This window comes from Crassostrea angulata, chromosome 10 (assembly GCF_025612915.1).
Source record: "Crassostrea angulata isolate pt1a10 chromosome 10, ASM2561291v2, whole genome shotgun sequence".
Taxonomy (NCBI): domain Eukaryota; kingdom Metazoa; phylum Mollusca; class Bivalvia; order Ostreida; family Ostreidae; genus Magallana; species Magallana angulata.
The window spans coordinates 35,258,196-35,285,795 of record NC_069120.1 but is presented as its reverse complement, the minus strand read 5'-3'; the positions used below and the strand labels follow the sequence as shown (position 1 = coordinate 35,285,795).

Below are 27,600 nucleotides of genomic sequence, written 5' to 3'. Positions count from 1 at the left end.
CAGTTATTCTTGCAAACCGAAAGTGAAACAGTGTTTGGACCTAAGCACAAATCATCGTCGCTGACAAGACTTCGTTCTTGAAAATAATATTATTAGAAAATTCGATGTAACGTATGCTGAAGCATTGTTTTTCAAGGAAACATATCTATAAACACTTTGAAAATAGTCAGATTTTATATAATACGATTTAGATATTTTTGTAGTCTCATGTGTTCCTACGCAAGAGTGTATTAAAGTCTCGTTCAACCAGACGCTCGGCTGTTCTCCGTAAATTTCCGACAAGCAGAGAGGCTCTCTTAATTGCTTGTCGGAGATTAACGGAGACAGCCGAGCGTCTGGTTGAACGAGACTAGAGTTCAATAAAATAGTGCTTGGATCCATACGAATTTTAGAATTGTTTCGATTACCAATACATAGTTTGAAATCTATATTTAAATATTACACAACATGATTCATATGGGGTTTCTCGAAATTCTTGTCGGAAAAGTCTAAAAATTCATAAAATAAAAAGTGCGTAATTCAAATACAGACTAGAAACTAATTGCCATGCAAGATTGATTGAAGTTGATTTCAAAATAAATAATAATCGATAAAATCAACTCCTCTCAGTACTTCAGTACTTTGATTATACATGTACAGTCATGTATTCCAATCTCTCACCAGAGGGCGTATTACGCTGTGCTGTGTTAGTGAAGCTTGCGGAACGCGCCCTCTGGTGAGAGATTGTCATGTATTCATGATTGAATGTTTGCTAGTTGTCTCTGAGGATTTTGGCTTTTAATGCTGTAATCAATTTTTTGTATCGAAATATATATGATTTATTTTGCAGTCTAAAAAATGTTATTTGTAAGTGAAATGTGTACGCTACTGATATTTAAGTTAGGATAACAAATATGCACATGAAAGTTACAGTAGAGTCACCAACATAAAAATGGCCACTGTAGTATAATTATTCTGTTCCTACCTTAACAAATTTTTTAGACGGTGTACGTTTTAAAGATACAAGTGTCTCACAATCATACCACGCTAAGAAAGAAAACTTCTTTTTTTATTATGTAGCAGTCACTTTTCCATTTTTTAACGTAATGAATTGAAAAATATTCAAAAACAAAATTTTAATTTGCCTTTTAGTGATTTTTTTTATTTCTTAAATGAGCGTCTGCAAAAATATACTTTCAAGCTACATGTACTTGCAAAACGTTTTTGAAATAAATTTTGGTTTTACAACCATTTTTACAGTGAAAATAGACAGAAATATGGGTTTTTTTTCCCAGATTTTTGCTGTATTTCATATAAGTTATTCCTTATTCATAAACCAAGAATATTTCTTAAACATTGCCTGTCATCACAGCAATATATCTCGCCCGATGTGGTAACTGCTTTGATAAAATGACAGTCATCTTTCTGAAAAAGAAGAAGATATCATGTCGGTATTTTGCATTTTAAATCATCGAAAAGTATTCACTTACTCGATCATTTGTTACATAAAATTTTCATTGCTTTCCAAGTGAAGGGTTAAAGTTTTGGCTTTTAATAAGATCATCGGGAAACAACATTTGTCTATTAAAAACTCATCATAACGGCGATTTTAAGAAGAAGAGGCCCGTGGGCCTTTATGTTCACCAGAGCATTGTCCCGTTTTAGACAGTATACTAATAAAGAACAGACATGATAGATGAAAATCGGTTTGTCTTCGTAAAGTAAGTGTGTGCTTTTTCTACTAGAGGCATAAGCCAATGTTTGAAGAGACAGTAAAAAATCTAAAAAAGCATCTAAAAAATTGACTTGAAAAAATTTTCAGATCGGGTTCGATATTTTTGTACTACTCATAAATGTGTAAACTTTCAGAAAATAACAAATTTCTCCATGAAGTCTATCTAATTATTCCATAAAATTAGTTATTATTCACAACCCATAAATATATACATCGCAATGTGTTACGGGGTTCCACCTTCTATACTATTACGCATGCGTATTTACTATAAACAAAACACACACAGGGCTCGCGAGGGTTGTCCTTTAAAGGTTTGTTGATAGAAATATATGTCATGTCTTTTCTACGTCTCACAGGTAATAATTGTTCAAAGTTTTTAAAATAACCTGAATTAAAATTATTTTGTGAGTATGTATTTTGCGTTTTTATCACAGGAGTTACTGCAAACTAAATTCATTTTGTAAGTGAAGCCCCTTGACGGTTATTTGACATATTTATGTCTGTTCATTTTAAAATTGAAATTGGTAAACCATTTATAAATTATCGAGGAAGTGATGGTTTTCTCCATTTAGAGAGCCCCTTTTACCTTGTACTTGATGATGACCGTAGTCGGGCGAAAATCTTTTATAGTCTGTCCCAAGATACAAATGTATTTATGCAGCACATTTGGAGGATTTTTAATAAAAATACACATACCTGTGAAAGATGTGCAATTGAAATAGTTGAAAGGGATAATTTCCAAGATAGTTTCATTGACACATTATCATCTTTCACTCGGAAAAATTCACAGGAACGAAACTGATTCCTTACGGAGATTTATAATGGGGAATGTTTACATCTTTTCTCCATTCGGAATACACTCGGAATACATCGCGCAATTTTACAACGTTATCATCCGGGCTTGCTGCAATACAAAATCCCCGTAGACATAACATTTTTTAGCATTGTATTGAAACCTGATAAGCGAACAGGGGCGTTTCGACTGAGAAATCTTGGAATTTTTTCATACTTTTGAATGAAAATCGTTTGAACCCTGAGGTATATATAAATATAATGCAATTAAGCAAAATGTAAATCCATGATATCTTGGGACAGAGTAAAGTTGTCAGCACGTGTCAATTACTGTCAATCAAATACCACGATTTGTACATCCCTTAAACTTCCGGAAGCCTATTATTACATAAGTTACGTATGTGAAAGGGATTTCTTCGACTGCCACAATGAACATTATTTCTTTTTTCCTAATGATACAATGTGTAAATCTGCAGTTGAGCACGCATGTTTTTTTTCCAGCTGTACTGTCTCTTCAACTGACATTGAATAGGTAAATGTATATGAAATTTATATATAGTATGTATAAATACTAGTATATGTGTGCGTTAGGAATGGGAATCAAACATTATTTATATGCCAAACTTTAATCAAAATTCAAATTAAAATTTTGAAGATTTAGAAAAGTAAGAATGTTGAATTGTTTATAGACAACACTCGACGAAGGAAGGTGATCGCTTAGGTGACCAAAATACGCCGTTACTACTGTGAATCCAAACAACTAAACAAAAAGTATTAGTATTATATCACATTAGATATTTCTAAGCGTTTTTAAGGGGGATGTGCATCTTGTACATTTGAGAATAAAATGTATACATTTCTTGAGCTGGCCTGTTTCTGTCAAAAACTGACTAATAGTTTTGTCAAAAGATAAACAAGAGGCCCATGGGCCACATCGCTCACCTGAACAGCAGTTCCTTGTAACATTACATTTCGTAGCATATGCTTTTTCTATTTTAAACATTGAACCCCTTTCTGGGGACCCAGTTATGGTCCGAGGTTTATGGTTGGCTTGAACAACATAAACAGTAACATAGGAATGAAAATGTGTAGCACTGCGGTAGGACCGCACGTACACAACCTGAAAAACTGAACGTAGCAGAGTTCCACTTCAAGAGAAATAACTCTCAGACTGTACAGAACATCAAGAAAGATAACTCTTGGTTCCACTACATTAGAGTTTACACAATTTGAGGATCCTTGCATAATAATCTCACAAACTGTAGCATTATAGTTCTCGAGAAAAACTTTTTAAAAACATTTTCAATATATCTTTCTATGTTAAACTTTGAACCCCTCTTGGGGCCACAGTATTAGTCCAGGGCTAAAGTTTTAATTATTTGGAATCTACATTATTTAAGGATGCTTGCATAGTTATCTCACAAGCTAAAGCATTATAGTTCCCTAGAAAAAGATTTTTCAACATTTTCCCTCTATATTTCTATGCTAAACTTTAAACACCTCTTGGGGCCCCAGTATTAGATTGAGGTCCCAGCTTTTATAATTTCGAATCTACACTATTTGAGGGTGCTTACGTAGTTATCTGACAAATTGATGCATTGTAGTTCTCGAAAAGAAGATTTTTAAACATTTTCCATATATACCGGCACTTCTACATTTAACTTTAAACCCATCTTGGGTCCCTAGTATTAGTCCAGGGGTCACTATTTTAAAACTGTCGAACCTTCATTATCCAAGGTTGTATGCAGGATAGTAATCTCACAAATTGAGGCATTGTAGTTCTCGAGGAGAAGATATTTTAACGTTACCTTTATATTTCTATAATAAACTTTGACCCCATCTTGGGGCCCCAGTATTGGTCCGGGGGTCACGATTTTACCAATTTAAGGAATCTACATGAGCGAAGGCATAGAAATTCCACAAACTAAAACATTGTAGTTCTTGAGAAGAAAATTTTTAAACTTTTCCTTTATGTTTTTTAAAATGTTTAAATTTTGAACCCCTCTTGGTGAACATCAATTGTCCGGGAGTTACAATTTTTTGAATCTACATTATTTAAGGATGTACATGTATGCATAGTAATATCCCAAACAGTTGCACTATAGTTCTTGAGAAGAAGATTTTAAAACATTTTCCTATATATGTTAAAATCTAAACCCCTACTGGGGCCCCACTTTTTGTTCAGGGGTCACGATTTTTACAATCTTCACTATATATACAACCGTTTGTGTATGTATTGGCATTTTTGGTGAAGTGGTTTTTGAGAAGAAAATTTTTAAACATTTTTCATATGTAGTTCTATGTTAAACTTTGAACCCCGCCTGGGGCTGCAGTTTTGATTTGAGGGTCACGATTTCTAATCTTCATTATACATACAAGCTTTTGTGTAAATATTGGCATTTCTGGTGCAGTGGTTCTTGAGAAGAAAATTTTTTAAACATTTTCCTAAGATATATCTATGTTAAACTTTGAACCCCGCCTGGGGCCCCAGTTTTGGTCCGAGGGTCACGATTGTTACAATTTAGAATCTTCACTATATATACAAGCTTTTGTGTAAATATTGGCATTTCTGGTGCAGTGGTTCTTGAGAAGAAGATTTTTTAAACATTTTCCTAAGGTATCTCTATGTTAAATTTGAACCCCGCCTGGGGCCCCAGTTTTGGTCTGAGGGTCACGATTTTTACAATTTAGAATCTTCACTATGTATACAAGCTTATGTGTAAATATTGGCATTTCTGGTGCAGTGGTTCTTGAGAAGAAGATTTTTAAAAAATGTCCTATGTATTTCTATGTTAAACTTTGAACCCCGCCTGGGGCCCCAGTTTTGGTCCGAGGGTCACGATTTTAACAATTTAGAATCTTCACTATATATACAAGTTTTTGTTTAAATATTGGCATTTTTGGTGCAGTGGTTCTTGAGAAGAAGATTTTTAAAACATTTTCCTATGTATTTCTATGTTAAACTTTGAACCCCGCCTGGGGCCCCAGTTTTGGTCCGAGGGTCACGATTTTTACAATTTAGAATCTTCACTATATATACAAGCTTTTGTGTAAATATTGGCATTTCTGGTGCAGTGGTTCTTGAGAAGAAGATTTTTTAAACATTTTCCTAAGGTATCTCTATGTTAAATTTGAACCCCGCCTGGGGCCCCAGTTTTGGTCCGAGGGTCACGATTTTTACAATTTAGAATCTTCACTATGTATACAAGCTTATGTGTAAATATTGGCATTTCTGGTGCAGTGGTTCTTGAGAAGAAGATTTTTAAAAAATGTCCTATGTATTTCTATGTTAAACTTTGAACCCCGCCTGGGGCCCCAGTTTTGGTCCGAGGGTCACGATTTTAACAATTTAGAATCTTCACTATATATACAAGTTTTTGTTTAAATATTGGCATTTTTGGTGCAGTGGTTCTTGAGAAGAAGATTTTTAAAACATTTTCCTATGTATTTCTATGTTAAACTTTGAACCCCGCCTGGGGCCCCAGTTTTGGTCCGAGGGTCACGATTTTTACAATTTAGAATCTTCACTATATATACAAGCTTTTGTGTAAATATTGGCATTTCTGGTGCAGTGGTTCTTGAGAAGAAGGTTTTTAAAGACATGCACCCTATACTTACTGTTTCGCAATTATCTCCCTTTTGAAAAGGGCTGTGCCCTTTTTTTTTATAATTTATAACCCCCTTTCCATAAGGATGCTTTGTACCAAATTTGGTTAAATTTGGCCCAGTGGTTTTTGAGAAGAAGTTGAAAATGTGAAAAGTTTACAGACGGACGGACAGACGGACGGACGGACGGACGGACGGACGGACGGACGACGGACAACGGGTGATCAGAAAAGCTCACTTGAACCTTCGGTTCAGGTGAGCTAAAAAGGCAATAAATTTAATATTTTGTATGTTGTTTTGTATGAACCTTACGCATACAAGAGCAGAACAATGCCTTTTTAATCCCTTAGAACTGTGCAGTTACAGACTTAAATTCAAGATTTAAAAATGCGAAAAAATATAAAAGGAGGTCATTAGTGAACAATAACCATTTGTTGAGAAAAAAAGTCAGAGCTTGCTTATTATAAAAGTTGTTACTTTGTCTCAAAAGAGGGTAGCCTATTCTGAAAGCGGGTCTCAAAAACAATCAACTCGCACGAGACATTTTGTGTACGTGTATGGAGGGACATTGAACTTTTATTTTTATCGAAAAAAATGTATATTTTTTATTTTTATTTAAAAGGACTTGGACACGATTTGACTTTAAATTTTCAATTTTTTTTCTATTTTCAATGTTTATAATGATAAATATAGAAGTTAATAATGCTTTGTCAGAATTTGAAAGTCAAATATCAAGTTATAAGCAAGATACAGAGCTCCTAATTCTTTGTTTTGTAAACAAAGCTCTAATATTGTCATTTTTAAAAATGTGTTGTATTAGTGTAAATTTCAATCAAATGTATCTTTCTTTTGTTTAAAATAGTATTTACGAAGATAATGAATTAATTTAAATTGTTTTACATGTCATTTTGTATAAGAAATAGTAATTCTCAACATTACATTTTTTGTAAACAACTATAAGACTCGAGCTTTGTTTACAAAACAATCAATTCTTACATCTGTATCTCGCTTGTAACTTGACTTTAACATTCAATATTTTGGTCAATCATTTAAAATGCACCAGTAAACCATTTAATACATATAAAGTGTAAATAAAATTTTTGATCTCAAATTGTGTCCAAGTCCCTTTAATACAATTAATTTCAAGGACCCCTACCCTACCGCGAAAAAGAATTAATTAAATTTCATTTATACTTATGAAAAAAAAAACCAAAATTGAAACTGGATGTCTACTACATTCCAGACAGATTATATTTTTTTTTTCGATGAAAACATAACGTCAATGTGCCTCAATAGACACACAAAATCTAATTTCGGACTAAAATTTTCTTGTTCTAAAAACAGACTACATGCCGACTAGTAAAAATAGGGTACCCTATTTTGAGGCAAAGTTTTTCATTAATGTGAAAAATTCAACCTTTTTCTCAACAAATGGTTGTATAGAGGACACCAATGAACTCCTCTCATATTTTTCAGATTTTTAAAACTTTAAAATATGTCTGCAGCTGCGCAGTTCTACAGCTGCTCCAGTTGATTAAAAGACATTCTTCTGTTCTTGTATGCTTAAGTTGCATATAAAACAACACGAAGAACCTCATATTTATTGTTTTTTCATCATTTGTTCATAGTTTCGCCAAGTTTTAGGAATAACAGTTCAAGAAATGTTTACTTTTTTAATCTCAAATGTACAAGATGGCCGCACATCCCCCTTAAGAGGATTGAAGCGCAAATAGGTGGACATATTTAAATGCAAACACATTCTACACACCTATAACAAATGGCTTTTTTAAGTTGAAATTACATATCTGTAATATTATAATTGAAAGGCACATTATAGATTTTTAAGATACTTTTCCATGCAAACTTGTATGACAGAATTTCCTTCGTCTATACTCGTATTATTGTACAGGATTAAAAATTATTTATTTGAGCCAACATCAAAGTTCAATTTCTAATATAACATCATCATCTCAAACACAGCATGTTTTTTCTGTTGTATCCGGGACATTTAGAATAAATATTATGACTCATTTTGGGGTGGACTGGGAGCTAGTTGTATGGTAATTATTACACAATAATTTATTATGATGATCAGTTTAACATTTTAAAATGAAAACAAAATATCTTACAATGGAGCAATGGACCGTAAATTTGTAATGTGGGTAGGATCGAATCATGCAAGTTTGACCGTCCGGACACTCATTTCCCCACACACAGTTCATGGATTGGTCGCAGACTGGGCATGGTACGCCTGGTGCTGCAGCTAAAAAAATAAAGAATAAAATCTAAACCATAAATTTATTTAGATCTAGGTGGTTTAAACTCAGATATCTTACGTGTCTACCCCAAAATTTTATTTTTGACCAATCAAGGGGTCAGGTGCAGATATTGGCGGTGCAGAGTTATATTCATGCATAGTATAAATTAATCAACATCTGGCGATGTGTAAAAATATATTCTTAAAAGATAACAAGACAATGAAATATTCAATATCAATGGTTATTCAAAATTAATCATTTTGCAATATTTGTGTCAAAGAATTTAAGCAAACCAGTATGAGAGAAAGTATCATGTTACATGTATGCCACCAAAATACAATTGCTTGAATGCCACTGGTGGCCAGATTATCGTCGTGTCGCGAAAAATCAACTTGACGCTTGAGGCCAATCGACGTTCCGTTAATGGCGTCCTTAGCACTGCAATTACGAACTTACTTGGACAAGAGGCATCGTTGCAGGGATGCGAGTTCTTATTAGACCCGACACAATTGGCCCCTCCGTGACTTGGGACCGGGTTTGAACAGGTCCTATGACGTTCCTTTGTTCCTCCACCACACGTTACAGAACAATGTCCCCAAGCGCCCCAGGCGGACCAGGAACCATCAACTTCATATTAGAAATTATCATATGATAATAAAAATTTGCTGAAATGGAGAGACTAAAATCGGTTTTATTGCATCCACACATGGATGAAGCCGTGTATGCTAAGTAGGGGGTTGCATTCTTACTTGGACAATGAACGCTTTCGCAGTGTTGTGTAAGAGTTGTAGACCCGACACAGTCCGCTCCTCCGTGGCTTGGGGCCGGGTTTGAACACGTTCTGTGACGTTCATGAGTTCCTCTACCACACGTAACGGAACATTTTCCCCAGGCACCCCAGGCAGACCACGAACCGGCAACTTCGAAACAAATGCGAAGAAAGATGACAAAAATGCATTGTTTTTATCATTAGGAGCATTTACCAAAATAAAGCCGGAATTAGTCGGCTCATATTCTTTTTGATATTCATTGACAATTTGAATAAAAAAATTCCAAGGACTTGCGATCGTTTTGCTCATGTCAAATCAATAATGTTCAAATGTATAAGGGGTCACGGCCTCGTTCTGGTTTTAAGGTAAAACTTTCAAACTTCATGCCCCTAATTCACTTTTCTTTTTTAATATTGTATGTTTAATGCTTGAACACTTTCAATGTTTCGTTTGCCCTCTCTTCACTGAAAGCAAAACGGGGTGTTCATTTTGCGAATTCTCAGTCAAATCGGTTTAATTGAAGAGGGGATCGTGGTTAAGATAATAAGTAACGTATGCACAAGTTCTTTCTATGTTATGATTCAAAGTGCACGTAGTCATTGAATGTGAAGATGGTAATACTATCTAAAGCGGGACAATTCCCAGCAAGGTCCATTGCACTAAAGATATGAAGGCCCAAAATAGGCGTAGTGTATCATTTGATATAAATAAGTTATAAAATACTCTGATATTAGTCTGGAGTAGAATAAATTAGGAAGAGATCTGCTAGAGTAAAAATCAGTACAGTCAGAATCAGTTATTGGTCTGTGAAGATTGCATTATTCAATAAAAACGATTACTATCAAATTCTGCCATAGAGGGTCCCGAATAGCATTTCATAAAAAAATTTTCATCGAATATTTTTGCTTAATAAGTATTTCATATATCAAACAAGAGGCCCATGGGCCACATCGCTCACCTGAGGAACAATAGGTATGATAAAATCAGCTCAATGGAGTCATAATACAAACTATCTGGACAATATACAATAATTCATGTAAATCCTGTATAAATAAAATCCATTTTCCCCTGGATATTCTTATGTTTATAATCATTAGTCCCTTTTCTAACAGGATGATTTTATAGTCATATCATGTGTTGAATATTGCAGTTCTCAAAAAGATCCCTAACAATAGTTTATATATGGGATATAAACGTACAGTAAACTCTCAACCTTCTCGTGAGGCCAAAGAATTGTCCTGGGGCCAAAGTCTTAACAATTATAAAGAATCATCTGGCTGATTAGTTTCTGAGAAGAAGATTTTTAAAGATGACTCTGTTTATTCCTATGTAAAACATCGACCTCTCATTGTGGCCCAAACCTACCCCCAGGGGTCATGCTTTTCACAAATTTGAATCTACACTAACTGAGGATGCTTCCACACAAGTTTTAGCTTTCCTGGCTAATTAGTTTCTGAGAAGAAGATTTTTAAAGATTTACTGTATATAATCATATGTTTAACTTCAATCCCCCATTGTGGCCCCAACCTACCCCCAAGGGTCATGATTTTCACAACTTTGAATCTTCACTACCTGAGGATGCTTCCAAACAAGTTCCAGCTTTGCCTTTGAATTAGTTACTGAGAAGAAGATTTTTAAAGATTAACTGTGTATATTCCTATGTAAAACGTCGATCTCCCATTGTGGCCCAAACCTACCCCCGGGGGTCATGATTTTCACAAATTTGAATCTTCACTACATAAGGATGCATCCACACAAGTGTCAGCTTTCCTGGCCAATTAGTTTCTGAGAAGAAGATTTTTAAAGATTTACTTTTTATATTCATATGTTTAACTTCGACCCTCCATTGTGGCCCCACCCTATCCCCGGGGGTCATGATTTTCACAAATTTGAATCTTCACTACATAAGGATGCATCCACACAAGTGTCAGCTTTCCTGGCCAATTAGTTTCTGAGAAGAAGATTTTTAAAGATTTACTTTTTATATTCATATGTTAAACTTCGACCCTCCATTGTGGCCCCACCCTATCCCCAGGGGTCATGATTTTCACATCTTTGAATCTACACTACCTGAGGATGCTTCCACACAAGTTTCAGCTTTCCAGGCCGATTAGTTTCTGAGAAGAGGATTTCTAAAGATTTACTCTATATATTCATTTGTTTAACTTCGACCCCCCATTGTGGCCCCATTCTCAGGTGAGCTAAAAACGTTAAGTTGGTTTCTGGAAGAACAGATTTTGAAAATTTTCGTAATAAATATTGACAATTTTTTTTACTTTTTAAAGCGCTAAGCATAGCTCAGTCCTTAACTGTCGTTAGACTTCAACTTCCGGTGCATCGAATAACCGCCCCCTATAAGCAAAAATATACATCATTAAAACTGGTTAGGGAACCAGTTTCAGGGGTTTATGCACATAACTGCACGGGCTATTCTAATTAACGGGTTATTGTGAAATTAATGTACGGGGCTTACATACATCATTGCAGGGACTGTCATGCAGTGATGAGGAAATATAGTGCGTATACAGAAGCTGAAATGCTATATACATATATCTGTTATATACATACAGAAGCTGGGTTAGCGCTTTTCAGTACTATCAGTACTTTGATTTAATCTTTAGCTTTTAAGATCTGTGTACAAACATAGATTTGTTAGCAAATCATTGTATCTTGCTTATAATTCGAAGCAAACACTCAAAAATGGTTAGTAAATAGAAATTGTTAACAATTAAACACAAGAAACATGCACTACATGTATAACAAATAAAGAACACAATTTATTTTTTCGAAATGAATCATATATATACATGTATATACCTACATATTTCCGTAAGCGATATCAAACTCTATTTAAACTAAATAAACTAGAGAAAATGCCGAGCATCTCAACAAAAACCTATTGCATTAATCTACCATTACGCAAAAAATAATGCCGAATTACCGATAGAATGGATTGTATTTCAGTACTCCTACATCAGATTTTGCTTAATTTGCGCAGGTAAACAGTTAACGTAACTGTTTGATTTACCGAAGTCTCTGTTTGATTTGATAAGTAAAAATCACGGAATACAGACGACAGTTTTCAGGTTACAAAGCATAAATAATGAAAACGAAACGAAAATCAGAACAAGCTAACATCAACGTAATGTGTGAAAACTGTCAACGCATTGAAATATTTAGCCTCAATTTACTTCACAAAATCGGCACCGATATATTTTTCATGTTTCAAAAATTTCCCTTCATACGCGAACTGTTGCACAACAAGCAAATTCATCATAGTCAGATCGACCCTTTTCGTATAATGTCATGGCTGCTTTAAACAAAGAACCTCGTTTTAGAAGTATGGAATAGGAGTCTTGGTAAAATGGGTAAGCAAAACCGGGCCGTGGCAAAATAAAAGCCGGGACAGATCGGCAATCGTCAATTCCAAATACGCATTACTTTGCAGCAATATTTACAGCAAATACAAATATACTGGTCCATCAAATATCCTGAAATTTTAATGAGATTGGCAGATTAATAACTGCTTATCTTTTGTTTTGCCCAGGCCAAGTCTTGTCTACCCATTTTACCGGATGCCGAATCCGAGGCTATTAAACTGATTGAAACAGGCCTTTCCTTTATTATTATTTTCGTAATAACTCAAATTTGAAACAGAATTAGACCTTAATTTTTGCAATTTATATTTTCCTTCCCATAAGGATAATTTATGCTAAACTACGTTGAATTGGAATCAGTAGTTCTTGAGAAGAAGATTTTTAAAAATGCACCCCCCTTTTTCTACAGTTTCAAGGTTTTCTCCGCTTTGAATACAGATCGGACTTTTATTTCTGCAATTTATATTCGCCCTCCCATAAGGATGCTTTGTGCCAAATTTGGTTGAAATTGGATAAGCGGTTTTAGAGAAGAAGTTCAAAATGTAAAAAGTTTACAGACGGACAGACAGACGGACAGACGGACGGACGGACGGACGGACAGACGGACGACGGACAAAAAGTGATCAGAATAGCTCACTTGAGCTTTCAGCTCAGGTGAGCTAAAAAGGGAACATAGAATCTTAACACAGGTCAAATTCATAAATGAGAATACAGCAAGTCCTTATTAATACTGATGTTATCAATCAAAATTAAACCTAAATATATTTCCAGTTTATAACAAAAATACCAAATGCAATTTTGGTAAAAATCCATTGCAAAAAGCAGGTCTTATCTGTATAATTAGTTTTTGTCATTCCACTGACAAAAAGATCATTTATGCTTACTTGGACAATGCTGAGTATTGCAACTTTCAGTAACTGTAAGAGATCCAATACAGTTCGCCCCTCCGTGACTTGGGGCCGGGTTTGTGCACGTTCTATGACGTTCTCGGGTTCCTCCACCACATGTTTTACTACAATGTCCCCATGCACCCCATGCGGACCACAATCCGTCAACTTAAAATTTATTATAACAATAACTGTATTGATTGATTGACTAAAGTGTATGTAACCAACTGATCCATTCAAAAATAGCTAGATTTCAACACAGATAAATTAATTCATAATAATATGCATTGTATATCGTACAAGCTTTTAAAAATCATATACGCGATGGTACGTTTATAATTCAGTAATAGTATTAAAAATACTGTTTATCATACTCATTGAAACAAATACTTAGTAAACATCCAAACATTTTAGCTTTGTTTTATTTAACACTTTTTCGATTCATCAAACCTGGGCATGGATTTGTGTTGCAAGACGAAGTTTGAGTGGATGACCCAGAACAGTCGTCGCCTCCCCATTTAGGGGCTGGGTTGGAACACGTCCTTGACCTTGTGGTTGCCCCTCCTCCGCAAGAAACAGAGCAAGCTGCATAATGCCCGAAGTGTGACCATCCACCATTAATAGGAGGAACTATGAAGATTATAACTTATCAATTGCAACTTGGACGAACACAACTATAAAACTCCTCTGCAAAAAACTTCTATCGACAACCATGAGGACATCACTTTTATATATATATATATATATATATATATATATATATATATATATATATATATATATATATATATATATATCTATATCTATATATATATATATGCCATAGCGCTTATGAATGTTGATTAGCTTGTTATATTGTATTAATAAATAAAGATTTTTAGGGTACACTTACGCTTCCTTTTACAAACAAATTCAAGCTGAGTTTTGGTATTGCAGAATGTATCATGCCATGTACCGTTCGCAATCATCGCGATGCAGTCTTCATCTAATCTATTGTCTGGCTCTCCTATATATTTATAAATATAAATTGATATTGTTCGAGGGCTGATACAGGCGGTGCTATGGAAAAGGGTATTTATTATTATATTTATTACATACTAAATAACAGTAATTCTATAAAAGCATCAACTTGAACAAATTGTTTTTAAATATTATTTGAAAGTAGTCTCTACGTGTATTAAATAAAAATATGAGATATTATTGTTTTACCAAACATGCAGCTACAGAACCGGAATTTCCCCGTGTTTTAAAATTAACTGCTCAAAAACGGAAGTTTTCAATTGCATTTAAAAATGTTGACTGTAAGAAATGTTTTATTTTTTCATCTGTTAACATGCACAAATGCATAAACGGAAAAAGGCAGATGGGTTGCGCACGAGATGTAATACGGATCCGTTTCAGCCGTAGGGCTGATAACCTGTATCAGCCCCGGAGGCCGATATGAGTTTTGTGATGTCATCTGTATCACATGTGCAAAAAACATGTATTTATTACTAAGTATGTAATATATATATTCACTAATAAAGAATCTACGTTTTCCTAAGTATTTTTTATCAAATGCATCCCTTGACTCTTTTATATACATTACATTACATGTATATACATATATACATGTCATTAAATAGTAAGAGTCCAAGTGCATGTAAGTTATCAGATTTATGTAGAAACAAGCTCAGTCTGTGATTTAGCTCTTCTCTTTTCTCTACTCCCCTCTTTTTTAAACAATTAGGAAGAAACAATATTCTTTTTTTTCTGTACCTGAGTCCCACTTTGAATATCCCCACACCAAATTGGTGCCGACCCAAGACCATGTCCTGTCTCTCTGTCCATCATTTCCTCCAATCCATATATCTTTTCCTCCAGTTAAACCTGAACTCAGAAATGATTATTCATGTATACATGCATTATTATACATGTGTTCTTTAAAATAAAAAAATTTGGGGAAAAATAATTCAAGTCATTTAATATCACTTAAAGAGAGGCTACCGTGAACAAATTCATTTTCTTGTGAATTTTCCAAGTAAACCAGGGTTGCTGAATGAAGTTGACAAGTTTCTAAAGCATCTGACCACAAGGCCTTGTCTGTAAATAGCTTATAGCATGCTCCGTTTCTTTCTATCCAAGGAGATGTGCACTGATGTTTAGCAGCTTAATAAAGAAAAGTCATATTCAGTATCAAACTAACACAATTTTAATGTATGAAAAGAAAAGCATGTACAATTTTCTTCAATTTTTTATGAATAAATATACTGTTTTATTACCTTATCAAATGGATTTAATTTTTTTTTTACAGATTCAATATTTTCGTCTATTTTGTATAGTTATTTTAGTTTTAGTTACTAAGTATCAAACTAACACAATTTAATGAATGAAAAGAAATATCAAATGGATTTCATTTTTTTTTTTACATTTTTCATATTTTCGTATAATTTGTATAGGTATTTAGTTTTTCTTAATTGTTGAAATGGTTCTATTGATCTGCCGGTCAATAAACTACGATCTATAAAATCGCCTGTAAATAGACTTTGGATCTGGATGCATAATGGTATGAAAGCCTTCTGTACAATAGACCAGAAAAATGTTCCCTTGGTGCAGGGAACAGCTTAATATGTTCTACTGCCCGATGCCAATGGTCAAGCTGTTTCTTGTACCAAGGGAAAAATATTCTAGCAGATTGACTGCTCAGGCATTAAATGATTGTCAAATATCTGACACCATGTTACAATATAAAAACAATACTTTTTTCTTTGTTAAATGTTCTAATAATAAAAGTATACTTTTTGCGCAAAAAGAAAAAAATGTTTTAATTAAGTTCAACTCTCACACAGTTTACCTTTCGCATGATACTTTTCCACGATTATGAGTAGCTATTTTTTTTAGCCCCCCCCCCCCCCAAAATGGACTTTAATTAGCATGTTATCTTTTGTAGACTTACTCGTTTGTTCACAGATGTAGTTTCTGTGTTCGTTACAGTTTGTATCGTTCCAATGTCCACCAGAGGTCATAACGGCGCAATCCTCCTGATCTTTAAAGTTATCAGGTTGTCCTTCAAAGAAACGAAGCTCAGTTTACAAATTTATAAGTCAATACCTGACCAGTACGCTAACGCCATTAAAATACACTGCTCTTCCTAATCAATATATACGTATAATAGCAATTAAATGAACTCAAAAATAGAAAATTGTTATAAGTTTCTAGTAAACATGAAACTGGTTAGGTAAGATTACAAATCGAACTTTGTAGGCTGTAGCGCGAATTTTGGGAACCCAAACTGACCTAGAGATAATAGTCAACTTTACAACGTAAAACCAATTAAACTTGTCAATTTCTTTAACAGACACTTTTGTACCAATCATATGGAGTAAGAGTCTACGAAAAGTCTAATAGAGTAAACTTCATGTTCTATTGTTTATCTAAAAGGAATTCATTTATAAAATACACGTATCCTATTCCTTGTTTAATGAACACAAGCATCTCATGTTTATTGTTAGAACTCTTTGTTAGTTTTTAAAGGGACCTTTATATCGATACGATTTGAGCTCAAAATTTTAAAATGTATTTTTTATTATATGGGTATTGTTAATACTTTGTCAAAATTTGAGTTAAGTTATAATCAAGATACAGAGTTTGAAATTTTTGTGAACAAAACTAGAGCCTTTAACGTTGAGACACCGTTGTATCAACGTCAGGCAGCGACTTTATAGTTGAAATATAGTTGCACATGAAAGTAGAATCAAAGTTTAAAATGTGACGGTGTTTTAACCTCAAAATTTAAGGTTGATTCAAGGTAGAAATGGTGTTAAAACTAGAACCATGAATTTTTTTGTAAAATGTTGATAAACGTAAGAATATGAAGTTGAAGAAATCATGTGCTATAAGCCAAATGGTAGCCATGCTTAATGTGAAAAAATCCATAACAGCCAGTTTCAATGACTTTCTTTGTTCACCACTAGCGTCCTTAGCAGTCAAGCTGACATAAAACTACCTGGTAAATTGCATAACCCGTCCCAAGATCAGCAGTGCTTACAGTAGTGATGGGTCCACATCCAGTATCACTGACCTAGTTAACGCAATTTAAGCCAATTGATGTACGCGTAACTCAATCACAAATTTCTTGTATTAAAGTTTCCAAACAAAAAATCTCTTTTTTTCCCTTCTGTTGTAATGTGAAATCTTTATTTGAAATTTCATTTTAAAAATCGTTGAAATTTGAGATTATAAGAAAATTGATAACTCGGAATCAAAAAATATAAAACTACCTAATTCAATGCTTCTATATTTGACTAAATATTAGTAAATCTAGATTAAAACAATTTCAAGAAGAAATTGGTTTCAAAGTTGAAAAATGTTTGTACAGTAACGTTGTTTCCACGTTGAAAATTGGTAAGCGCCTTCCATGTTGAAAATTGGTTGGCTCTTCAACATGGAATCAACGTTGAGATTTGATTTGGGTTTCAACGTTCAAACCTCAACGTTGAATAATAGTTGATCAACGTTGCAACTTCATATCTACCTTGATTGCTACGAGTCATTTTGTCAAAGAAATGATAATTTCATACTTTACATTATTTGTAAACTTAATTTGTTTACATAACAATGAATTCTTATCTTTGTATCCCTCAAATAGCTTCAAACATTCAAATTTTGGTAAATAATTCAAAATGAGCAAGTAAACCATTTTATATATAATAATTAAAAATAAAATCTTGATCTTAAATCGTGTTTAAGTCCCTTTTAACTATTAAAGAGATATATATATATATATATATATATATATATATATATATATATATATATATATATATATATATATATATATATATATATATATGTGTGTGTGTGTGTGTGTGTGTGTGTGTGTGTGTGTGTGTGGTGTGTCTGTTCTTGTCTTACCTTTGTTCCAGTTTGTGTAACTCCAAGTTTGACCACTGCCAAACCATCTCCACTTGCCCTCTTCACTTGAATCCGAACCAGCAATCCAGACATCATTTCCACCAGCCATTTCTATATTTAAAAAAAAATTTAAAAAGCATTTATATTTATTATAATCAGCGAAACTTTGGATTAGATCTGAAAAATCCTAGTCTTTAACTGCCGAACGTTTTGGTAGGCATTTGTTCAAATCAATCAAACTAGTCTTAATAGAAAATAGAGGAAAAAGCTTTACATAACAAAGATTGGGTTAAATACGCAACTGCACTCATGGTGCAAGGAAGCATATACACGTGCTAAGTGACTTCATTAAATTAAAATAATTTTTGTTTTTTATATTTTTATATTTAAAAAAAAAAATACAAAAGGATTTTAGGGCAAGTAGGCAGCGAGTAATTTCTCTAGTCCGCCATATATATCTAAGCTCGCCGTGTAGTTTAACTACCACGCTTACTGTACGAAGACAAATTCTTATGCTTTAACGTTAAGAATCGAATTCTTAATTCAAGTTTAGGACCTTTTACAACAATGGTGAAGGTGTAAACGGCTTTTGTTGCACAAGATTGTCGGTCGTAAAAGGTCGTAGAATGTACACAAGTAATCTTACAAGTTGCCCAATCAGAAGATTTTTCTTACTTTGAACAAATGACTGCTCCTCGTGGGAACCGATATCTACTAGAGCAGCACCATTTCCTTTACAGTCTTTCATGGCGTGTATCCAATCTGCTTGGTGTCCATGCTTGCGGTAGCAATTCTCCCCAAATTTTATCCATCCGGCATTGCATGTTACTGAAACCTTATCTAAGAATAATCAAACACCGCAATAGCTATTAAAAATTTGCAGAAACAATAAAACATTTGTTTACATAATGTTATAAAGTTATAAGATTCAATAAAATGTTCCTAATGCTTTTAATAATATAATCATACTTTGTGGTAAGCATTTATAAATACTGTGCGTTCTTATCAATGTCTTTTTTATTATGTATTTCCTACTATACTCTATGCAAGTATAAAAGTAATACAATTATTCTTTTCATTCTCTTTTTTACGATCTTTTTTCTTAGTCTACATTCATTTGCATGCGTTTTCTACCTACAAACTGTTGTTCAACTTTTCCCTACTTTAATATAATCTACCTTCTACATTTCCATATGATTTATGTACTATGCGATCATTTTCTCCTTTACCTTTCAATCATGTATACTGTAGTTTCATTAATATTCAAGGGCATCAATTTTCGTGGATAAAGTGAAAATCACAGTTTCAAGGATACGTAAATTCGGGGCCAATGGCCCAATACAAAATGTTCAAAGAAATTGCATTTCAATGAACATTTAATTTCGTGGATTTCGTGAATTTTGTGAACTTAAGGATGACGTTTACTCAGAATGAAAAAAAATTCCACTGATGATAATGAAAAACCAACTATTGTGTGTTATAGACCTTTTATTGTAGTGTTATTTTTCATTTTCTAAAAAGTAGGTCAATGACCTACTTTTTGAGTTAATGGCCATTGTATATTTTTGGAAAATTAAAGGAAAATCACTTAAAATTTTACACTATGATTGAGATTTTCTTAATTGTGAAAATAATACAAACTGCTCAATACTTTTGAAAATGAAATACAATTTATGAATAGCAGTGACGCTAAATACATACAAAGCATTAAGGTTTCTTTCACAATTTTTATAAATATTCCAGTCCGAATTTCCTCTATCACTTTTCAAATTCCTACCCATTTTTGATCCAATTTTACAAAAAATTGAATGATGATAACACAAAAACATTTATTGTATTAAACTACTTATATTGACCTTTCTCTGCTGGTATAAAATTTATATGAGGTCAATGATCAAACTTTTGAGATATGGTGTCTTCTCTTGTTTTTAAGCATATTTCAATATTTTTCAAATTTATGCCATATTGTTATTATAATGAATAAATGATGTAAAACTACCAGAAAATATGCAAAATTATATAGACTAAAATATAAAATCTTAACTTTAAATATTAGAGTACTTCCAAAAATGTTTTAGCAGAAAATAAAATCTGCAAAATTTAGTCCGAATTTCCTCTGTTTGGCTAAAAGTCTATTTTTGTTTTGGCATTATTCTATAATATAGTAGAAATATCGAATGTTATGTTAATAATCATTCATTTCACAGATACTTTTTGTGTTTAGAACAAATGTTACTCATGATATTGAACTTTATAACAATCCGAATTCGAGAACTCAAACCCTGAGTAAACAACACCCTTAACAACGAAATCCACGAAAATTGGTATTCAACGAACATTGATGAAACCACAGTACTGTGGAATTATTAAATTTCGTGTTGATTCTATTTTTGTTGAATTCGTGGGTACTTACTTTTCATCCACGAAATAACATCGTCCACGAGTAGATAAAATAGGGTTTTAAAGTAATATTTTCTTTTGTAGGTAAAAGATAATACACAAAATTTCAGCAATACACGAAAATTGGCCGCCACAAATTTTAATGATTCCACAGTATTTGATTGGCATTTTTCCATGAATATTCATTTTCATTGTTTGACATTCTTTTCTATTGTTCTGGTTTAATTCCAACTTCTTTGCCTACCTTCATTTATACATTATTATTTAAGGTATAGAGTTCATTTATTCAATCCTATTGTTTTATCTGTAGCTATTCATAGAACTTACCAATACAGACACATCCGTTATTTTCACAAGTAGGTTTTCCGTTGCCATGGCAGCCATGGTGGGCACAATGAGAGTCTTCCAAACACTCAAAAGAGTCACCTGTATCAACAAAAAGCACAACAGTAAGTCATTTTGAAAAGTGAAAAACAGATTAGTTTTAGGCCAAAATCTCTTCCGTTGATTACACATGTGCTACACAAAGAATTACATAATTGAATCCTATGATTATAATTGTTTTCTTATCTTGAAAATTTCGTTACATTCGTTTATGATTTAATTCTGGTTGTAACGCGCTTTCTGATTGGCTAAAAAAATATTCTATATAGTATAAAGAATGTTGCCTACGTCATAGTAAGACTAACGTCAAAAACGTATCAATACGCCTGACGTTACGTTTGAATTTTGTACAATTTTACGTCATTTTAAAGGTCAAATGACCGTTTTTATCTACAATGAAGAGTAAAAAAATTAAATTATAAGCAATGAATTCAATATCTATTAGTTTTATACGATATAAAATAGTTTGGAACAGTTTACGCTTTTTTAATACCGCTTCGCGGTTTATAAAGCGTAAACTGTCCCAAACCATTTTATATCGTATAAAACAAATAAATATTGAATGCATTCCTTAAATAAACTTGTTGAACGACATTGGAACGTAATCTCAATTTGTCATCAATTTTAATGACATTGGATAATTTCCAATTCATGAAAATGTTTTTCATTCATTTTAATGGGGAGTTGATTTTAGTTGGGAGTTGTTTTTAATCAACTCTCCTTTGCAGTTACTCGGGCAAACTGGGAGTGATTCAATGTTTGGACCTAAGCACAATTCATAACCGCTTACAAGACTTAGTTCTTGAAAATAATCGATAATTGCGATGTAATGTATTCAGAAGCAGTGTTTTTCAAGGATATTTATTTATATATAATTTTAAAAATGGTCGGATTTTAAATTGTACGAACAATTTAGATATTTTTGTAGTCGTATGAATTTGGAATACAAGACTATATTTAACTCTGGTGAAGGAATAATTCTTTCTGCTTGTCGGAGATTTACGGAGACAGCCGTGCGTATTGTTGAACGAGACGATAATGAACTCTGGCTGGTGGAACGAGACAAGAGTTCAATATTGTTCGATTGCTCCTTAAATATCCAGAAATATTTCGATTACTGATACATAGTTTGATTAAATTATTTAATCTATAAATATTACACACATTGATTCATTTGAGGTTTTATCATAATTCTTGTCAGAAAAACCCAAAAATGTATACCGGTATTAGAAAAAAATGTGCATCATTATAATATGCTGTACAGCTAAAGGCAACTATTTGCCATTCGAAATTACATATAGTAGATTTTAAACTAAATAATAATCCATGAAATCAACTCCCACCAGTACCTCCGTACTTTGATTCATTTATGCTACCAAGTATGAACATTTGTATTTATTGAAATGTCTCCAAAGTTAATTGCATAATGTTACTTACTACGAGCTATGGATAATACTTTGATGAAGTAATAAAGTATAATGAAAGATATTTCATGTATTCACTGTGCCTATGTTTAATTAAGCGTGACAGAATATCTCTTGACTCAATAAGGAACTGCCTTTTCCTTGTTAAATATCCGATAAACGTTGCTAGTACAGTTTCTGATGATTAAAAGATACAGACATCGAGTCTGAATAAAATAAATGACAAAGCCTACGACTTCTGACTTATACAACATACACTTTACAAAACCTCCAAGTGTTCACACTGATAGAAAGAATAATTTGACAATGTTTTTAATATTGAGCAATCCGAAGAATATAGTTTATTTATCTTTACGTGTAACGTCATTTTCATTGGCAACTGAAAACAAGCTAACAGCTCTGAGCGAAAGTCAAACAAACCGTAAGTGTTAATATTTAGCAAAGGTCAATGTTTCGAGTCGCAATTTTAAGTTCTTATCATCATTTTGTCACGATTGAACTTATTGTATGAATAACATCTTGATATTCAATTTCATTTCTCTTTTAAACATATAATGAACTATATTTCTTTTGCATATTAAGGTAATTTTTAAAACAAAATTGTTAGCCTTCAGAATTATCAATAAAAAATATTTCATCTCAAAGAACCTAAGATACACACAATTTAGTTTAATTACGATGTATGATTGGGCTTTTCAACTTATATGATTTTCTTTCTGGTCACCATTTTGGTACTTATAAAAGTATCATTAATGTACCATAATGTTTAGATAAATCTCACCGACTTTTGTTATGTGTGTGTGGTTTTTATATGAAAGTCAGTACCCTTTTATAGGATTTTAGTACTCTGATATAATTCAATTTTCAAGTAATAAAGGAAAATCTCATTTTATAAAGGTAGAAAATATTTTAAAATATTTTTATCAAAATACATGCATGTAAAATCAGGGGGGCCTGCCCCCTCCCCCTCCCACTATTTTGCGCAGCAAAGATTATTCTTAATTTTACATACAAAAAATTCAATTAACATCGAGTTGCCCCCCTTTTATGGGACCATGTAAGAAAAATTGAATTGAAAATAACGGAATAAACAGTTGAACTGAAGTTCAAAATATACTTGTCCCCCTGAAATAATCTTAAAATAAGTCGTAAGAGAGATAACAGGTAATATATTACGGAACTGCTTGTAAACATGAAGGCATGGGATTTTTTTATCAAGGAATATGTAACCAACCTCATTTTATACATGATAAAAGAACATTACATACGTTAAATCATACTTACGAATACAGCCACACTGCTGGTTACTTGAACATATATTACTGTAAGATGAGGGGCAAGAATGAGGAGGACATTCTTCATGATGATGGTGGTGGTGATGACCACATTCTCCGACCAAAAATTTCTCTACAAAAAAAGACACATATTACAGTGATGACGATAAAAAAGATAATTATGACGACGAAATACAATGTACAATGACGATAATATTTTTTTCCAATACAAAGAAGATTTTTTTATGAATAGTTTGTTCATTTTCGAGATCTTTATCATTGTCAAGTGATTTGTGTTTATAGGAGATAATTAATCATAAACAATGAGTTGTTTGAGGCATGCGTTGTATATCTCAGCTACTCTATTAAATGCATGTAATTGTTTGACAAACTATTTTAGAAAAAAAATTATGCATCAAAGAGCAAAATTTTGATCATTTTTTACATAATATGATTATATTGCAATCAGAACAAAGACAACCCCCAGCAATGATTGCTGGCTTCATAACCCGTATGAATAATTTAAAAAAGGCATTTTATTATTTACATTTAAATTTAAATCTGTCTTTTATCAAGTTAACAAAGCAAGTAAAATTTATCTAATAACTGTGAATGTACATCATTACGGTAGATTAAAGAAATTGTCAATCGTCATTAATTGGAATTTTAGTCTGATATCATCACGATTATTTTGTGCAATCCGTGATTTTTCTTGGGTTGCGAAATATTTCGACCGATCGATAAACTGATTAAAACTGGATTATCTAGATTTCAGCCCAGTCATATTCCACAGAGCTGAAGATAAATTTCTGATTCTTTTCAACGGTCTTGTTAATTGAGACTAGAAGTATGAATCTCCAAATCTAATTCTTCATTTCTATTCAGCTTTAGCTTCTAAGTTGATTAAAATAACATTTCATTTTTCCTTTTTTTTATTACTTGAAATGTTTTCACAGTTTAGAGAATGTTTGTTATAGAAGGAAGAGATTTCCTTTGTAAAAATTAGAAGGTTTACTAGCATGCAAAATAAGTCATTGGTAAATCTTGGAAAGTGGAAAAAAATATTAACACTGCTATTGGAAATCTCAAAGGTACAATGGGTGGTTATTTCATTTAGCCATGTTTCTTTTGTTTAAGGATACGTCATCAAAACCATCGCACTTTTACTAAATTTTTCATTTTGAAAATGAAATACAACTGTTTTAAATATAGAAGAACTTGTATTAGCTTTGGAATAATTGAACATTATTCACATATACTCAAATGTTCTATAGATCCATTCAAAAGTATTTGGACGTTGTTGTCCAATTCACATTTGAATTACTGTATCCCTTGTATTACAAATGATATACTGCATTCTGAACTGGGCACTTAAGGAAGCCGATTTGGGGTTTTTTTTGCGGAAAAACTACAATAGCAAAACTCTTTATTTTTTAACCATATGTTATTTTTACCAATTTTAGTTCATTTGCAAAGTTTTAAGAAAAACGACCGTCTGGTCCTTTTTAGAGACCATCTCAAAATAGAGGTACGTTTATTTTAGGAATATATAGGAAACTGTTATTTTCTGCATTTCCAAGCAGATAAAAAAAATACTACAACAGCCTTTTTTCTCAAATCGTTATATATGAATAGTCATATCATTTCCTACCTTATATGTAAAAAAATAAGTTCTACCGTGTGGGTTGTAGTGCGGACGATCTCAAGATATTAAAATGCACCAAATTTGGCTATATATTTTGAGCATTACGAATAAAGATTGGTACAATGGAATCATTCAAAACATTGAGAAAATGTCCCCGATGATAGCATAATTCTGTGTATAAAATTTCAATGGCGTACAATTTTTACTTTTTCTTTTATGTTATTTCTTTTAACGTACTCCTATAAAGCTTCATTTTATCATAACCTCATAAAAGTGCAATAGCAACGCTCCCCTTCCGCACACTGGAAAAATCGTTTTTAAGATAAAATTCTCTTTAAAAATCTAATTATTTTTATCTGTAATTTGTTTATTGAGTTCAACTTTATATATTATGATATTAGATATCGTAAAAATTTCATAAGAAGTATAAATCCACTGTATTACACTAGAATGCACAAAACATGTACAATGAAAACTTAAGTCGGCCTCCTTAAATTCATGTGAAAATAACCAAATCCAATCCTTCATCTTACCTAAGCAATAGCAATAGCCATGGTAACACCGGCTGTGAACTCCCGAGCTACAATGGCTGCTTGAGCTTGTACAGTCGGGGTCCGAAGAGCAGTGGTGGTGGTGGCGAGGTAGATCTTTTAAGAAGACAGTAATACTATAGGTTAAATAAATTACTGCGCTCGATTCCGGGCTTCATCTGCTGAAACAAGCTTGTGATCACGATTATAATGTTTGGTTTTTTTTCTCATTTTAAAATTTCACAGTAAACATGTAGTTTTATGATCCACAGTTTTCATATTTGTCAAAGAAATGCATATTCTGTTTGAGAAATATCTCAAAATTATCGTCAACAAGCTCTGCAATAAAAGCAAAACTTAATACGCTCCACGCGAACCTAAAAACATGTATGTACATAAAGAAGGTTGGGGAAGTAAGGTGTATAAAAAGCCTATATTAGGCCGGATAAGAAACTGTTTCAAAAATAGACAAATCCTATTATTCTTTTAAAAATCGTTCAAAACAATGTATATCTAACATAACATAATGACCCATATATAATTGTTAAACGAACCGTTTACATCAACAAAAACGTCAAGTGATGACAAACTGTACATTAACAATATCATTTTGTATCCCCAAAACTGAAAATTTTTGAAAATCAAATTAAGTCCGTTCATTCGCCACCAAAGTCGCATTTAGCTTTAAGACAACACACTTTGTTGTTCTCTTCTAGTTAGGTTTTTCATACGTACGCCTTTATCTGATGGAAGTAAAATAAAATGCTTCTTACGTCCGCAATGACATTGGTGGGAAGAGGTGTCACACATTGGGTGATCACAATGTTGTCCGTATCCGCATTCAGCGTCACTAAAACACACCCCCGTGTGTCCTGTAAACAAACATGTATGTGTTGCATGTTGCAATCCAATCGTCTATACTACTGAGGCAAAGAATATTGGATTGCAAACGTGTAAAAATGATAACCATGTAAGATCTGAGCTTTTATCATTTAAAAGAGAATTAAGTTTTAATTTACCAACTGAGTCCTGTCGATTAAAAAGTGGTTTTGTTTTGATCCTTTTCAATTGGAGAGTTCTTTACAGATAAACAAAGAAATATGTTCTTGTTGCTTTAAAAGCGACAGGAGGAAAACATCATTGGTTAAAAAACTTTTCAATGTGGCTAACACGTATTAGTCCATTATTACAGTTCTACTCTGCACAGCATATTCAAATAAATAGGACCAAATACTCACGTTTACAAACGCATTTTGAACCATGGCAAATCGGGTCATCACCTTTGGCACATACTATTTCTGAGCAATTAGTGCTGCAGTTGCAAGATACCAAGTAAAATATGTCTGAAACGATTAAGATGGATATATATATATATTTTGAAAACATAGCCAGAAAATTGCATTAATGGAAGCAGATACGATACTGCGGCCTGAGTGATAAGATTAAGAAACACATCAATAAATGCATCACTTTCCCATATTTAGGGCAATTAATCCTTCTTAACACGTTTTATTTTTTGTGTTTTGCCATTATTTATACAACCCGACCCCTTGAAATATCAACTTTTACCTGCAAAGAGACAAAGAATTAGCCATGTCGAGATCATAGTATAAGTCTCGTGCTATCTTTGTAAAGATATCAGGGAG

At 32.9% G+C, this 27,600-nt stretch overlaps 1 protein-coding gene across 1 annotated transcript; it reads right to left on the bottom strand.

Annotated features, from left to right (window-relative positions):
* Positions 1-1,113: 1,113 nt before the first annotated feature.
* Positions 1,114-27,600, bottom strand: LOC128167075 (uncharacterized). The gene is made up of 18 exons (XM_052832593.1): positions 27,524-27,600; positions 27,193-27,297; positions 26,728-26,826; positions 25,958-26,071; positions 23,790-23,912; positions 21,025-21,123; positions 18,973-19,137; positions 18,298-18,408; positions 16,340-16,450; positions 15,391-15,552; positions 15,163-15,273; positions 14,297-14,410; positions 13,855-14,034; positions 13,402-13,572; positions 9,120-9,290; positions 8,827-8,997; positions 8,242-8,375; positions 1,114-1,404 (listed from the first exon to the last, which is right to left on the bottom strand). The coding sequence occupies exons 1-18, from the start codon at positions 27,558-27,560 to the stop codon at positions 1,309-1,311; spliced, it is 2,274 nt and encodes a 757-aa protein (XP_052688553.1). The 5' UTR covers positions 27,561-27,600; the 3' UTR covers positions 1,114-1,308.

Coding starts and splice junctions, on each gene's coding strand:
- LOC128167075 (XM_052832593.1), bottom strand. CDS start 27,560: ATGATCTCGACATGGCTAATTCTTTGTCTCTTTGCAG. Junction 15,553..16,339: donor CTACATCTGTGAACAAACGA/GTAAGTCTACAA, acceptor TTCTTTATTAAG/CTGCTAAACATCAGTGCACA. Junction 9,291..13,401: donor CAATACTCAGCATTGTCCAA/GTAAGCATAAAT, acceptor TTTGTTTCGAAG/TTGCCGGTTCGTGGTCTGCC.